At 42.0% G+C, this 17,173-nt stretch overlaps 1 protein-coding gene across 1 annotated transcript in view; it reads left to right on the top strand.

The window, feature by feature from the left end:
* The window catches only part of LOC135534206 (lysine-specific demethylase phf2-like), a gene marked incomplete at its 3' end in the record, with an annotated part of 41,761 nt that overhangs the window by 10,957 nt on the left and 13,631 nt on the right, over positions 1 to 17,173 (top strand). Inside the window, exons 2-4 of the mRNA XM_064961296.1 lie at positions 14,697 to 14,838; positions 15,084 to 15,270; positions 16,972 to 17,134. Coding sequence (XP_064817368.1) covers positions 14,697 to 14,838; positions 15,084 to 15,270; positions 16,972 to 17,134 — 492 coding nt within the window. The remainder of the gene's footprint in view (positions 1 to 14,696; positions 14,839 to 15,083; positions 15,271 to 16,971; positions 17,135 to 17,173) is intronic.

The raw sequence follows: 17,173 nt of genomic DNA, 5'->3' as shown, positions 1-17,173 counted from the left end.
TGATAGATATCAGCTACACATAGCAGTATTAGACTGATAGATATCAGCTACACATAGTAGTATTAGACTGGTAGATATCAGCTACACATAGCAGTATTAGACTGATAGATATCAGCTACACATAGCAGTATTAGACTGATAGATATCAGCTACACATAGTAGTATTAGACTGCTAGATATCAGCTACACATAGCAGTATTAGACTGATAGATATCAGCTACACATAGTAGTATTAGACTGGTAGATATCAGCTACACATAGCAGTATTAGACTGATAGATATCAGCTACACATAACAGTATTAGACTGATAGATATCAGCTACACATAGTAGTATTAGACTGATAGATATCAGCTACACATAGCAGTATTAGACTGATAGATATCAGCTACACATAGTAGTATTAGACTGATAGATATCAGCTACACATAGCAGTATTAGACTGATAGATATCAGCTACACATAGTAGTATTAGACTGGTAGATATCAGCTACACATAGCAGTATTAGACTGATAGATATCAGCTACACATAGCAGTATTAGACTGATAGATATCAGCTACACATAGTAGTATTAGACTGGTAGATATCAGCTACACATAGCAGTATTAGACTGATAGATATCAGCTACACATAGTAGTATTAGACTAATAGATATCAGGTCATTATGTCAAATGTGTTCGGCTCTCCATTCTTATTAGTTGCTCAGTCACTATATTTGTTGCTTCTCAGTCCTGTTTTATTTCCCTTCCTTTTTTTACATTCTCTGAGATCAACCAGAAATGTTTCCTTGTCCAAATTTTCATATAACAGCCGCACCTGTAGTCTCTCATTTCTGCATCACCAACTTTGCACTCGGCGAAAGATTATTCTACCTGCACCTCAGTTATGTGTTGCCATAGCCCCCATTTCTCACAATGTTCTGAAAAATCATTCTGTTGTCCCACATTAGTGTATTTAAATTGTGGTCACCCTATATCAACTGTCAATTTACAGATACGATTACAAATACTCGTATCGCCAGGTTGGCCACCCCTGGAGGTTACAACTTTGCTGACAGGAACAAGTAGTAATATGATTTGTCCACCAGAGAGCGGCGCTGTCAGTTTTGATCTCTGCTGACACACTAATGCTTGTGACTAACACATCTGCTACTTCTCCTTTATACTGAGCAGCCTAGTTAGCAACACATCTGATACTTCTCCTTTATACTGAGCAGCCTAGTTAGCAACACATCTGATACTTCTCCTTTATACTGAGCAGTCTAGTTAGCAACACATCTGCTACTTCTCCTTTATACTGAGCAGCCTAGTTAGCAACACATCTGCGACTTCTCCTTTATACTGAGCAGCCTAGTTAGCAACACATCTGCGACTTCTCCTTTATACTGAGCAGCCTAGTTAGCAACACATCTGCTACTTCTCCTTTATACTGAGCAGCCTAGTTAGCAACACATCTGCTACTTCCACTGCTTTATACTGAGCAGCCTAGTTAGCAACACATCTGCTACTTCTCCTTTATACTGAGCAGCCTAGTTAGCAACACATCTGCTACTTCTCCTTTATACTGAGCAGCCTAGTTAGCAACACATCTGATACTTCTCCTTTATACTGAGCAGCCTAGTTAGCAACACATCTGCTACTTCCACTGCTTTATACTGAGCAGCCTAGTTAGCAACACATCTGCTACTTCTCCTTTATACTGAGCAGCCTAGTTAGCAACACATCTGCTACTTCTCCTTTATACTGAGCAGCCTAGTTAGCAACACATCTGCGACTTCTCCTTTATACTGAGCAGCCTAGTTAGCAACACATCTGCGACTTCTCCTTTATACTGAGCAGCCTAGTTAGCAACACATCTGCTACTTCTCCTTTATACTGAGCAGCCTAGTTAGCAACACATCTGCTACTTCTCCTTTATACTGAGCAGCCTAGTTAGGAACACATCTGCTACTTCTCCTTTATACTGAGCAGCCTAGTTAGCAACACATCTGCTACTTCTCCTTTATACTGAGCAGCCTAGTTAGCAACACATCTGCTACTTCTCCTTTATACTGAGCAGCCTAGTTAGGAACACATCTGCTACTTCTCCTTTATACTGAGCAGCCTAGTTAGCAACACATCTGCTACTTCTCCTTTATACTGAGCAGCCTAGTTAGAAACACATCTGCTACTACTACTGCTTTATACTGAGCAGCCTAGTTAGCAACACATCTTCTACCTCTACTGCTTTATACTGAGCAGCCTAGTTAGCAACACATCTGCTACTTCTCCTTTATACTGAGCAGCCTAGTTAGCAACACATCTGCTACTACTACTGCTTTATACTGAGCAGCCTAGTTAGCAACACATCTTCTACCTCTACTGCTTTATACTGAGCAGCCTAGTTAGCAACACATCTGCTACTTCTACTGCTTTATACTGAGCAGCCTAGTTAGGAACACATCTGCTACTTCTCCTTTATACTGAGCAGCCTAGTTAGCAACACATCTGCTACTACTTCTCCTTTATACTGAGCAGCCTAGTTAGCAACACATCGCTGCTACTTCTCCTTTATACTGAGCAGCCTAGTTAGCAACACATCTGCTACTTCTACTGCTTTATACTGAGCAGCCTAGTTAGCAACACATCTGCTACTTCACTTTTATACTGAACAGCCTAGTTAGCAACACATCTGCTACTACTTCTCCTTTATACTGAGCAGCCTAGTTAGCAACACATCTGCTACTTCTACTGCTTTATACTGAGCAGCCTAGTTAGCAACACATCTGCTACTTCACTTTTATACTGAACAGCCTAGTTAGCAACACATCTGCTACTACTTCTCCTTTATACTGAGCAGCCTAGTTAGCAACACATCTGCTACTACTACTGCTTTATACTGAGCAGCCTAGTTAGCAACACATCTTCTACCTCTACTGCTTTATACTGAGCAGCCTAGTTAGCAACACATCTGCTACTTCTACTGCTTTATACTGAGCAGCCTAGTTAGGAACACATCTGCTACTTCTCCTTTATACTGAGCAGCCTAGTTAGCAACACATCTGCTACTACTTCTCCTTTATACTGAGCAGCCTAGTTAGCAACACATCTGCTACTTCACTTTTATACTGAACAGCCTAGTTAGCAACACATCTGCTACTACTTCTCCTTTATACTGAGCAGCCTAGTTAGCAACACATCTGCTACTTCTACTGCTTTATACTGAGCAGCCTAGTTAGCAACACATCTGCTACTTCACTTTTATACTGAACAGCCTAGTTAGCAACACATCTGCTACTACTTCTCCTTTATACTGAGCAGCCTAGTTAGCAACACATCTGCTACTACTACTGCTTTATACTGAGCAGCCTAGTTAGCAACACATCTTCTACCTCTACTGCTTTATACTGAGCAGCCTAGTTAGCAACACATCTGCTACTTCTACTGCTTTATACTGAGCAGCCTAGTTAGCAACACATCTGCTACTTCTCCTTTATACTGAGCAGCCTAGTTAGCAACACATCTGCTACTACTTCTCCTTTATACTGAGCAGCCTAGTTAGCAACACATCTGCTAATTCTCCTTTATACTGAGCAGCCTAGTTAGCAACACATCTGCTACTTCTCCTTTATACTGAGCAGCCTAGTTAGCAACACATCTGCTAATTCTCCTTTATACTGAGCAGCCTAGTTAGCAACACATCTGCTACTTCTCCTTTATACTGAGCAGCCTAGTTAGCAACACATCTGCTACTTCTCCTTTATACTGAGCAGCCTAGTTAGCAACACATCTGCTACTCCTCCTTTATACTGAGCAGCCTAGTTAGCAACACATCTGCTACTTCTCCTTTATACTGAGCAGCCTTGTTAGCAACACATCTGCTACTTCTCCTTTATACTGAGCAGCCTAGTGAGGAACACATCTGCTACTCCTCCTTTATACTGAGCAGCCTAGTTAGCAACACATCTGCTACTTCTCCTTTATACTGAGCAGCCTAGTTAGGAACACATCTGCTAATTCTTCTGCTTTATACTCAGCAGCCTAGTTTGGAACACATCTGCTACTTCCACTGCTTTATACTGAGCAGCCTAGTTAGCAACACATCTGCTAATTTTACTGCTTTATACTCAGCAGCCTAGTTTGGAACACATCTGCTACTTCTACTGCTTTATACTGAGCAGCCTAGTTAGCAACACATCTGCTACTTCTCCTTTATACTGAGCAGTCTAGTTAGCATCACATCTGCTACTTCTCCTTTATATTGAGCAGCCTAGTTAGCAACACATCTGCTACTTCTCTTTTATACTGAGCAGCCTAGTTAGCAACACATCTGCTACTTCTCCTTTATACTGAGCAGCCTAGTTAGCAACACATCCGCTACTTCTACTGCTTTATACTGAGCAGCCTAGTTAGCAACACATCTGCTACTTCTACTGCTTTATACTGAGCAGCCTAGTTAGCAACACATCTGATACTTCTACTGCTTTATACTGAGCAGCCTAGTTAGCAACACATCTGCTACTCCTCCTTTATACTGAGCAGCCTAGTTAGCAACACATCTGCTACTTCTCCTTTCTACTGAGCAGCCTAGTTAGCAACAGATCTGCTACTCCTCCTTTATACTGAGCAGCCTAGTTAGCAACACATCTGCTACTTCTACTTTATACTGAGCAGCCTAGTTAGCAACACATCTGCTACTTCTCCTTTATACTGAGCAGCCTAATTAGCAACACATCTGCTACTTCTCCTTTATACTGAGCAGCCCAGTTAGCAACACATCTGCTACTCCTCCTTTATACTGAGCAGCCTAGTTAGCAACACATCTGCTACTTCTCCTTTATACTGAGCAGCCTAGTGAGGAACACATCTGCTACTTCTCCTTTATACTGAGCAGCCTAGTTAGCAACACATCTGCTACTTCCACTGCTTTATACTGAGCAGCCTAGTTAGCAACACATCTGCTACTTCTCCTTTATACTGAGCAGCCTAGTTAGCAACACATCTGCTACTTCCACTGCTTTATACTGAGCAGCCTAGTTAGCAACACATCTGCTACTTCCACTGCTTTATACTGAGCAGCCTAGTTAGCAACACATCTGCTACTTCTCCTTTATACTGAGCAGCCTAGTTAGCAACACATCCGCTACTTCTACTGCTTTATACTGAGCAGCCTAGTTAGCAACACATCTGCTACTTCTCCTTTATACTGAGCAGCCTAGTTAGCAACATATCTGCTACTTCTACTTTATACTGAGCAGCCTAGTTAGCAACACATCCGCTACTTCTACTGCTTTATACTGAGCAGCCTAGTTAGCAGCTTATCTGCTACTTCTCTTTTATACTGAGCAGCCTAGTGAGTAATATATCCCATTTAGCAGACGCTTTTGTCCAAAGCGACTTACAAGTCGGCTGGGGCCACTACTTTTTTACATATGGGTGGCCCCAGCGGGAATCGAACCCACGACGCTTGGCGTTGCAAGCGCCATGCTCTACCAACTGAGCCACACAGGACCCACAGCTGCTACTTCTACTGCTTTATACTGAGCAGCCTACTTAGCAACACATCTGCTAATTCTCTTTTATATTGAGCAGCCTTGTTAGCAACACATCTGCTACTTCTGCTTTATACTGAGCAGCCTAGTTAGGAACACATCTGCTACTTCCACTGCTTTATACTGAGCAGCCTAGTTAGCAACACATCTGCTAATTCTACTGCTTTATACTCAGCAGCCTAGTTTGGAACACATCTGCTACTTCTACTGCTTTATACTGAGCAGCCTAGTTAGCAACACATCTGCTACTTCTCCTTTATACTGAGCAGTCTAGTTAGCATCACATCTGCTACTTCTCCTTTATATTGAGCAGCCTAGTTAGCAACACATCTGCTACTTCTCTTTTATACTGAGCAGCCTAGTTAGCAACACATCTGCTACTTCTCCTTTATACTGAGCAGCCTAGTTAGCAACACATCTTCTACTTCTCCTTTATACTGAGCAGCCTAGTTAGCAACACATCCGCTACTTCTACTGCTTTATACTGAGCAGCCTAGTTAGCAACACATCTGCTACTTCTACTGCTTTATACTGAGCAGCCTAGTTAGCAACACATCTGATACTTCTACTGCTTTATACTGAGCAGCCTAGTTAGCAACACATCTGCTACTCCTCCTTTATACTGAGCAGCCTAGTTAGCAACACATCTGCTACTTCTCCTTTCTACTGAGCAGCCTAGTTAGCAACACATCTGTTACTCCTCCTTTATACTGAGCAGCCTAGTTAGCAACACATCTGCTACCTCTACTTTATACTGAGCAGCCTAGTTAGCAACACATCTGCTACTTCTCCTTTATACTGAGCAGCCTAGTTAGCAACACATCTGCTACTTCTCCTTTATACTGAGCAGCCTAGTTAGCAACATATCTGCTACTTCTCCTTTATACTGAGCAGCCTAGTTAGCAACACATCTGCTACTCCTCCTTTATACTGAGCAGTCTAGTTAGCAACACATCTGCTACTTCTCCTTTATACTGAGCAGCCTAGTGAGGAACACATCTGCTACTTCTCCTTTATACTGAGCAGCCTAGTTAGCAACACATCTGCTACTTCCACTGCTTTATACTGAGCAGCCTAGTTAGCAACACATCTGCTACTTCTCCTTTATACTGAGCAGCCTAGTTAGCAACACATCTGCTACTTCCACTGCTTTATACTGAGCAGCCTAGTTAGCAACACATCTGCTACTTCCACTGCTTTATACTGAGCAGCCTAGTTAGCAACACATCTGCTACTTCTCCTTTATACTGAGCAGCCTAGTTAGCAACACATCCGCTACTTCTACTGCTTTATACTGAGCAGCCTAGTTAGCAACACATCTGCTACTTCTCCTTTATACTGAGCAGCCTAGTTAGCAACATATCTGCTACTTCTACTTTATACTGAGCAGCCTAGTTAGCAACACATCCGCTACTTCTACTGCTTTATACTGAGCAGCCTAGTTAGCAGCTTATCTGCTACTTCTCTTTATACTGAGCAGCCTAGTGAGTAACACAGCTGCTACTTCTACTGCTTTATACTGAGCAGCCTACTTAGCAACACATCTGCTAATTCTCTTTTATATTGAGCAGCCTTGTTAGCAACACATCTGCTACTTCTGCTTTATACTGAGCAGCCTAGTTAGGAACACATCTGCTACTTCTACTGCTTTATACTGAGCAGCCTAGTTAGCAACACATCTGCTAATTCTACTGCTTTATACTCAGCAGCCTAGTTTGGAACACATCTGCTACTTCTACTGCTTTATACTGAGCAGCCTAGTTAGCAACACATCTGCTACTTCTCCTTTATACTGAGCAGTCTAGTTAGCATCACATCTGCTACTTCTCCTTTATATTGAGCAGCCTAGTTAGCAACACATCTGCTACTTCTCTTTTATACTGAGCAGCCTAGTTAGGAACACATCTGCTTCTTCTCCTTTATACTGAGCAGCCTAGTTAGCAACACATCTTCTACTTCTCCTTTATACTGAGCAGCCTAGTTAGCAACACATCCGCTACTTCTACTGCTTTATACTGAGCAGCCTAGTTAGCAACACATCTGCTACTTCTACTGCTTTATACTGAGCAGCCTAGTTAGCAACACATCTGATACTTCTACTGCTTTATACTGAGCAGCCTAGTTAGCAACACATCTGCTACTTCCACTGCTTTATACTGAGCAGCCTAGTTAGCAACACATCTGCTACTTCTCCTTTATACTGAGCAGCCTAGTTAGCAACACATCCGCTACTTCTACTGCTTTATACTGAGCAGCCTAGTTAGCAACACATCTGCTACTTCTCCTTTATACTGAGCAGCCTAGTTAGCAACATATCTGCTACTTCTACTTTATACTGAGCAGCCTAGTTAGCAACACATCCGCTACTTCTACTGCTTTATACTGAGCAGCCTAGTTAGCAGCTTATCTGCTACTTCTCTTTATACTGAGCAGCCTAGTGAGTAACACAGCTGCTACTTCTACTGCTTTATACTGAGCAGCCTACTTAGCAACACATCTGCTAATTCTCTTTTATATTGAGCAGCCTTGTTAGCAACACATCTGCTACTTCTGCTTTATACTGAGCAGCCTAGTTAGGAACACATCTGCTACTTCTACTGCTTTATACTGAGCAGCCTAGTTAGCAACACATCTGCTAATTCTACTGCTTTATACTCAGCAGCCTAGTTTGGAACACATCTGCTACTTCTACTGCTTTATACTGAGCAGCCTAGTTAGCAACACATCTGCTACTTCTCCTTTATACTGAGCAGTCTAGTTAGCATCACATCTGCTACTTCTCCTTTATATTGAGCAGCCTAGTTAGCAACACATCTGCTACTTCTCTTTTATACTGAGCAGCCTAGTTAGGAACACATCTGCTTCTTCTCCTTTATACTGAGCAGCCTAGTTAGCAACACATCTTCTACTTCTCCTTTATACTGAGCAGCCTAGTTAGCAACACATCCGCTACTTCTACTGCTTTATACTGAGCAGCCTAGTTAGCAACACATCTGCTACTTCTACTGCTTTATACTGAGCAGCCTAGTTAGCAACACATCTGATACTTCTACTGCTTTATACTGAGCAGCCTAGTTAGCAACACATGTGCTACTCCTCCTTTATACTGAGCAGCCTAGTTAGCAACACATCTGCTACTTCTCCTTTATACTGAGCAGCCTAGTGAGGAACACATCTGCTACTTCTCCTTTATACTGAGCAGCCTAGTTAGCAACACATCTGCTACTTCCACTGCTTTATACTGAGCAGCCTAGTTAGCAACACATCTGCTAATTCTACTGCTTTACACTGAGCAGCCTAGTTAGCAACACATCTGCTACTTCTCCTTTATACTGAGCAGCCTAGTTAGCAACACATCTGCTACTCCTCCTTTATACTGAGCAGCCTAGTTAGCAACACATCTGCTACTTCTCCTTTATACTGAGCAGCCTAGTTAGCAACACATCCGCTACTTCTACTGCTTTATACTGAGCAGCCTAGTTAGCAACACATCTGCTACTTCTCCTTTATACTGAGCAGCCTAGTTAGCAACATATCTGCTACTTCTACTTTATACTGAGCAGCCTAGTTAGCAACACATCCAGCTACTTCTACTGCTTTATACTGAGCAGCCTAGTTAGCAACACATCTGCTACTTCTCCTTTATACTGAGCAGTCTAGTTAGCATCACATATACTACTTCTCCTTTATATTGAGCAGCCTAGTTAGCAACACATCTGCTACTTCTCTTTTATACTGAGCAGCCTTGTTAGCAACACATCTGCTACTTCTCCTTTATACTGAGCAGCCTAGTTAGCAACACATCTGCTACTTCTCCTTTATACTGAGCAGCCTAGTTAACAACACATCTGCTACTTCTACTTTATACTGAGCAGCCTAGTTAGCAACACATCTGCTAATTCTACTGCTTTACACTGAGCAGCCTAGTTAGCAACACATCTGCTACTTCTCCTTTATACTGAGCAGCCTAGTTAGCAACACATCTGCTAATTCTACTGCTTTATACTGAGCAGCCTAGTTAAGAACACATCTGCTACTTCTCCTTTATACTGAGCAGCCTAGTTAGCAACACATCTGCTACTTCCACTGCTTTATACTGAGCAGCCTAGTTAGCAACACATCTGCTACTTCTCCTTTATACTGAGCAGCCTAGTTAGCAACACATCTGCTACTTCCACTGCTTTATACTGAGCAGCCTAGTTAGCAACACATCTGCTAATTCTACTGCTTTATACTGAGCAGCCTAGTTAAGAACACATCTGCTACTTCTCCTTTATACTGAGCAGCCTAGTTAGCAACACATCTGCTACTTCCACTGCTTTATACTGAGCAGCCTAGTTAGCAACACATCTGCTACTTCCACTGCTTTATACTGAGCAGCCTAGTTAGCAACACATCTGCTACTTCCACTCCTTTATACTGAGCAGCCTAGTTAGCAACACATCCGCTACTTCTACTGCTTTATACTGAGCAGCCTAGTTAGCAACACATCTGCTACTTCTCCTTTATACTGAGCAGCCTAGTTAGCAACACATCTGCTACTTCTCCTTTATACTGAGCAGCCTTGTTAGCAACACATCTGCTACTTCTCCTTTATACTGAGCAGCCTAGTTAGCATCACATATGCTACTTCTCCTTTATATTGAGCAGCCTAGTTAGCAACACATCTGCTACTTCTCTTTTATACTGAGCAGCCTTGTTTGCAACACATCTGCTACTTCTCCTTTATACTGAGCAGCCTAGTTAGCAACACATCTGCTACTCCTTTATACTGAGCAGCCTAGTTAGGAACACATCTGCTACTTCTCCTTTATACTGAGCAGCCTAGTTAGCAACACATCTGCTTCTTCTCCTTTATACTGAGCAGCCTAGTTAGGAACACATCTGCTACTTCTCCTTTATACTGAGCAGCCTAGTTAGCAACACATCTGCTACTTCTACTGCTTTATACTGAGCAGCCTAGTTAGCAACACATCTGCTACTTCTCTTTATACTGAGCAGCCTTGTTTGCAACACATCTGCTACTTCTCCTTTATACTGAGCAGCCTAGTTAGCAACACATCTGCTACTTCTCCTTTATACTGAGCAGCCTAGTTAGCAACACATCTGCTACTTCTCCTTTATACTGAGCAGCCTAGTTAGGAACACATCTGCTACATCTACTGCTTTATACTGAGCAGCCGAGTTAGCAACACATCTGCTACTTCTCCTTTATACTGAGCAGCCTAGTTAGCAACACATCTGCTACTTCTACTGCTTTATACTGAGCAGCCTAGTTAGCAACACATCTGCTACTTCTCCTTTATACTGAGCAGCCTAGTGAGGAACACATCTGCTACTTCTCCTTTATACTGAGCAGCCTAGTTAGCAACACATCTGCTACTTCCACTGCTTTATACTGAGCAGCCTAGTTAGCAACACATCTGCTAATTCTACTGCTTTACACTGAGCAGCCTAGTTAGCAACACATCTGCTACTTCTCCTTTATACTGAGCAGCCTAGTTAGCAACACATCTGCTGCTCCTCCTTTATACTGAGCAGCCTAGTTAGCAACACATCTGCTACTTCTCCTTTATACTGAGCAGCCTAGTTAGCAACACATCCGCTACTTCTACTGCTTTATACTGAGCAGCCTAGTTAGCAACACATCTGCTACTTCTCCTTTATACTGAGCAGCCTAGTTAGCAACATATCTGCTACTTCTACTTTATACTGAGCAGCCTAGTTAGCAACACATCCGCTACTTCTACTGCTTTATACTGAGCAGCCTAGTTAGCAACACATCTGCTACTTCTCCTTTATACTGAGCAGTCTAGTTAGCATCACATATACTACTTCTCCTTTATATTGAGCAGCCTAGTTAGCAACACATCTGCTACTTCTCTTTTATACTGAGCAGCCTTGTTAGCAACACATCTGCTACTTCTCCTTTATACTGAGCAGCCTAGTTAGCAACACATCTGCTACTTCTCCTTTATACTGAGCAGCCTAGTTAACAACACATCTGCTACTTCTACTTTATACTGAGCAGCCTAGTTAGCAACACATCTGCTAATTCTACTGCTTTACACTGAGCAGCCTAGTTAGCAACACATCTGCTACTTCTCCTTTATACTGAGCAGCCTAGTTAGCAACACAACTGCTAATTCTACTGCTTTATACTGAGCAGCCTAGTTAAGAACACATCTGCTACTTCTCCTTTATACTGAGCAGCCTAGTTAGCAACACATCTGCTACTTCCACTGCTTTATACTGAGCAGCCTAGTTAGCAACACATCTGCTACTTCTCCTTTATACTGAGCAGCCTAGTTAGCAACACATCTGCTACTTCCACTGCTTTATACTGAGCAGCCTAGTTAGCAACACATCTGCTACTTCCACTCCTTTATACTGAGCAGCCTAGTTAGCAACACATCCGCTACTTCTACTGCTTTATACTGAGCAGCCTAGTTAGCAACACATCTGCTACTTCTCCTTTATACTGAGCAGCCTAGTTAGCAACACATCTGCTACTTCTCCTTTATACTGAGCAGCCTAGTTAGCAACACATCCGCTACTTCTCCTTTATACTGAGCAGTCTAGTTAGCAACACATCTGCTACTTCTCCTTTATACTGAGCAGCCTAGTTAGCATCACATATGCTACTTCTCCTTTATATTGAGCAGCCTAGTTAGCAACACATCTGCTACTTCTCTTTTATACTGAGCAGCCTTGTTTGCAACACATCTGCTACTTCTCCTTTATACTGAGCAGCCTAGTTAGCAAAACATCTGCTACTTCTCCTTTATACTGATCAGCCTAGTTAGGAACACATCTGCTACTTCTCCTTTATACTGAGCAGCCTAGTTAGCAACACATCTGCTACTTCTCCTTTATACTGAGCAGCCTAGTTAGGAACACATCTGCTACTTCTCCTTTATACTGAGCAGCCTAGTTAGCAACACATCTGCTACTTCTACTGCTTTATACTGAGCAGCCTAGTTAGCAACACATCTGCTAATTCTACTGCTTTATACTGAGCAGCCTAGTTAGCAACACATCTGCTACTTCTACTGCTTTATACTGAGCAGCCTAGTTAGCAACACATCTGCTACTTCTCTTTTATACTGAGCAGCCTTGTTTGCAACACATCTGCTACTTCTCCTTTATACTGAGCAGCCTAGTTAGCAACACATCTGCTACTTCTCCTTTATACTGAGCAGCCTAGTTAGCAACACATCTGCTACTTCTCCTTTATACTGAGCAGCCTAGTTAGGAACACATCTGCTACATCTACTGCTTTATACTGAGCAGCCGAGTTAGCAACACATCTGCTACTTCTCCTTTATACTGAGCAGCCTAGTTAGCAACATATCTGCTACTTCTACTTTATACTGAGCAGCCTAGTTAGCAACACATCCGCTACTTCTACTGCTTTATACTGAGCAGCCTAGTTAGCAACACATCTGCTACTTCTCCTTTATACTGAGCAGTCTAGTTAGCATCACATATACTACTTCTCCTTTATATTGAGCAGCCTAGTTAGCAACACATCTGCTACTTCTCTTTTATACTGAGCAGCCTTGTTAGCAACACATCTGCTACTTCTCCTTTATACTGAGCAGCCTAGTTAGCAACACATCTGCTACTTCTCCTTTATACTGAGCAGCCTAGTTAACAACACATCTGCTACTTCTACTTTATACTGAGCAGCCTAGTTAGCAACACATCTGCTAATTCTACTGCTTTACACTGAGCAGCCTAGTTAGCAACACATCTGCTACTTCTCCTTTATACTGAGCAGCCTAGTTAGCAACACATCTGCTAATTCTACTGCTTTATACTGAGCAGCCTAGTTAAGAACACATCTGCTACTTCTCCTTTATACTGAGCAGCCTAGTTAGCCACACATCTGCTACTTCCACTGCTTTATACTGAGCAGCCTAGTTAGCAACACATCTGCTACTTCCACTGCTTTATACTGAGCAGCCTAGTTAGCAACACATCTGCTACTTCCACTCCTTTATACTGAGCAGCCTAGTTAGCAACACATCCGCTACTTCTACTGCTTTATACTGAGCAGCCTAGTTAGCAACACATCTGCTACTTCTCCTTTATACTGAGCAGCCTAGTTAGCAACACATCTGCTACTTCTCCTTTATACTGAGCAGCCTAGTTAGCAACACATCCGCTACTTCTCCTTTATACTGAGCAGTCTAGTTAGCAACACATCTGCTACTTCTCCTTTATACTGAGCAGCCTAGTTAGCATCACATATGCTACTTCTCCTTTATATTGAGCAGCCTAGTTAGCAACACATCTGCTACTTCTCTTTTATACTGAGCAGCCTTGTTTGCAACACATCTGCTACTTCTCCTTTATACTGAGCAGCCTAGTTAGCAAAACATCTGCTACTTCTCCTTTATACTGATCAGCCTAGTTAGGAACACATCTGCTACTTCTCCTTTATACTGAGCAGCCTAGTTAGCAACACATCTGCTACTTCTCCTTTATACTGAGCAGCCTAGTTAGGAACACATCTGCTACTTCTCCTTTATACTGAGCAGCCTAGTTAGCAACACATCTGCTACTTCTACTGCTTTATACTGAGCAGCCTAGTTAGCAACACATCTGCTACTTCTCTTTTATACTGAGCAGCCTTGTTTGCAACACATCTGCTACTTCTCCTTTATACTGAGCAGCCTAGTTAGCAACACATCTGCTACTTCTCCTTTATACTGAGCAGCCTAGTTAGCAACACATCTGCTACTTCTCCTTTATACTGAGCAGCCTAGTTAGAAACACATCTGCTACATCTACTGCTTTATACTGAGCAGCCGAGTTAGCAACACATCTGCTACTTCTCCTTTATACTGAGCAGCCTAGTTAGCAACACATCTGCTACTTCTACTGCTTTATACTGAGCAGCCTAGTTAGCAACACATCTGCTACTTCTACTGCTTTATACTGAGCAGCCTAGTTAGCAACACATCTGCTACTTCTACTGCTTTATACTGAGCAGCCTAGTTAGCCACACATGTGCTACTTCTCCTTTATACTGAGCAGACAAGTTAGCAACACATCTCATCAACTCACTGCCATTTAAAGACCTGCTCACTATTGATTTTCTTGTGTCTTTAATGTTTAATTAAGGTGCATTTAACTGTTTGTATTCATCACTCCCAGGTCCAGATGTGGGTGTGGATGTGATAGATGTGACCAAGCAGACTGACAGTAAGATGAAGCTCAAGGACTTTGTAGATTACTACTACAGCACCAACAGGAAGAAAGTGTTAAACATTATTAACCTGGAGTTCTCTGACAAACGGTAGGCACACACCTAAGAGGTACACAGACACGTGTTCTCATGATACACATTGTGCAGCACAACACTTCTCCTGACTTTCTCTGATACAGATCATACTAAACAGTATTTTAATGTCATTATTATTAAACACCATTAAGATGATAATGATATTATAATGTTAATATTAACCCCTATGTATTTATGGTATGTTTTTTATGGTATTGTAGTGGCATGATTTGAATAGTGTTTATTTCTCTGTCTCTCAGAATGGACAGTATAGTGGAGAGCCCTCAGATTGTGCGGAGGTTGTCGTGGGTGGAGAACTACTGGCCAGACGATGCTCTCCTGGGGAAACCTAAAGTCACTAAGTACTGTCTGATCGGTGTTAAAGACAGCTACACTGACTTCCACATCGAGTGTGGAGGGGCGTCCGTATGGTACCACGTACTCAAGGTATGACACAGTTAATAACCTTATTGATGAATTAACTTTATTAAGGTACTGTAATGTCTGGTACAACATACTCAAGGTTTTAATGTCATTTATTAGGATCCCCCATTAGCCGACGCCAATGGTGACAGCTAGTTTTAGTTTTAGCTGGGGGTCTGATACATAATTAAAAATACATTACAGTCTAAATACTTTACAATTGACATACATTAACATGTAGTGTACATTAACATGTAGTGTGTGTGTGTGTGTGTGTGTGTGCATTTCTCAGTTACATATACATGTCAGTACATACACACAACATACATGTCAGTGCATACACACAATATACATGTCAGTGCATACACACAATATACATGTCAGTGCATACACACAATATACATGTCAGTGCATACACACAATATACATGTCAGTACATACACACAATATACATGTCAGTGCATACACACAATATACATGTCAGTACATACACACAATATACATGTCAGTGCATACACACAACATACATGTCAGTGCATACACACAACATACATGTCAGTGCATACACACAACATACATGTCAGTGCATACACACAATATACATGTCAGTACATACACACAATATACATGTCAGTGCATACACACAATATACATGTCAGTACATACACACAACATACATGTGTGTCAACATGTGTGTCAGTACTGTGTGTAAGTTGACTATGCAAATAATTTGGAATTTCCAACACATTAAATGTTCTTATAAAGACAAGAAGTGTCACAGTCAGTCTTTCTTCTACTCTTAGCCAATGAGAGACTGGTATGCATAATATTTATATTAGTCCTCTGATTACAATGAAGAGCAAGACGTGGCGCTCTGTTCTGGGCCAGCGGCAGTCTTTCTTAGCAGGACTTGACCATATGACTGGACAATAATCAAGATACGATAAAACTAGAGCAGGACTTGCTTTGTGGAGTGTGATGTCAAAAAAGCAGAGCATCTCTTTATTATGGAGAGACCTCCATCTTTACAACCATTGAATCTATAGTGCAAAAACAAATTTTTAGACAAACTGAATTATCAAATTTACATAAGTATTCAGACCCTTCTCTCAGTACTTTGTTGAAGCACCTTTGGCAGTGATTACAGCCGTGATTCTTCTAGGGTATGACGCTACAAGCTTGGCACACCTGTATTTGGGGAGTTTCTCCCATTCTTCTCTGCAGATCCTCTTAAGCTCTGTCAGGTTGGATGGGGAGCGTCACTGTTTGATCGGGTTCAAGTCTGGGCTCTGGCTGGACCACAACGGACATTCAGAGACTTGTCCCGAAGCCACTCCTGCGTTGTCTTGTTGTGTGCTTAGGGTCATTGTCCTGTCATTGTCCTGTTGGACAATGGGGTCATTGTCCTCCCTCATACCGGGTTCTACTTGAAAGGTACACCTTTTCCAATGCACTTCTCAAGGAAGAATTCTCGAGGTATATTAGAAAACATAGCAAGAATGAAATTAGCCGTAGAATGAATAGGAACGAGTCGTGGACATGTATTCACAAAATGTCTCCGAGTTGGGGTGCTGATCTAGGATCAGTGTTGCCTTTTAGATCACAATGAATAAGATTACATGAACAGGGTCCTAGATCAGCACTGCTACTCTGAAATGCTTTGTGAATACAGGCCTGCTGTTGAAAGGAGCTCTTGTTCTGTCTTGATGTTGTTGTTGTTTCCAGGGAGAGAAGATCTTCTTCCTGATCAAGCCCACGTCAGCCAACCTATCGTTGTACGAGCGCTGGAGGTCCTCAGCCAATCACACTGAGATGTTCTTCGCTGACCAGGTGGACAAGTGTTACAAGTGTACTCTGAAGCAGGGACAGACCCTATTCATACCATCAGGTTAGTGCACTCTGAAGTAGGGACAGACCCTATTCATAC

Source organism: Oncorhynchus masou, unplaced genomic scaffold (genome assembly GCF_036934945.1).
Source record: "Oncorhynchus masou masou isolate Uvic2021 unplaced genomic scaffold, UVic_Omas_1.1 unplaced_scaffold_3129, whole genome shotgun sequence".
Lineage (NCBI taxonomy): Eukaryota > Metazoa > Chordata > Actinopteri > Salmoniformes > Salmonidae > Oncorhynchus > Oncorhynchus masou.
Note: the sequence above shows the minus strand (reverse complement) of the source record. Positions and strands in the feature narration are given on the sequence as shown.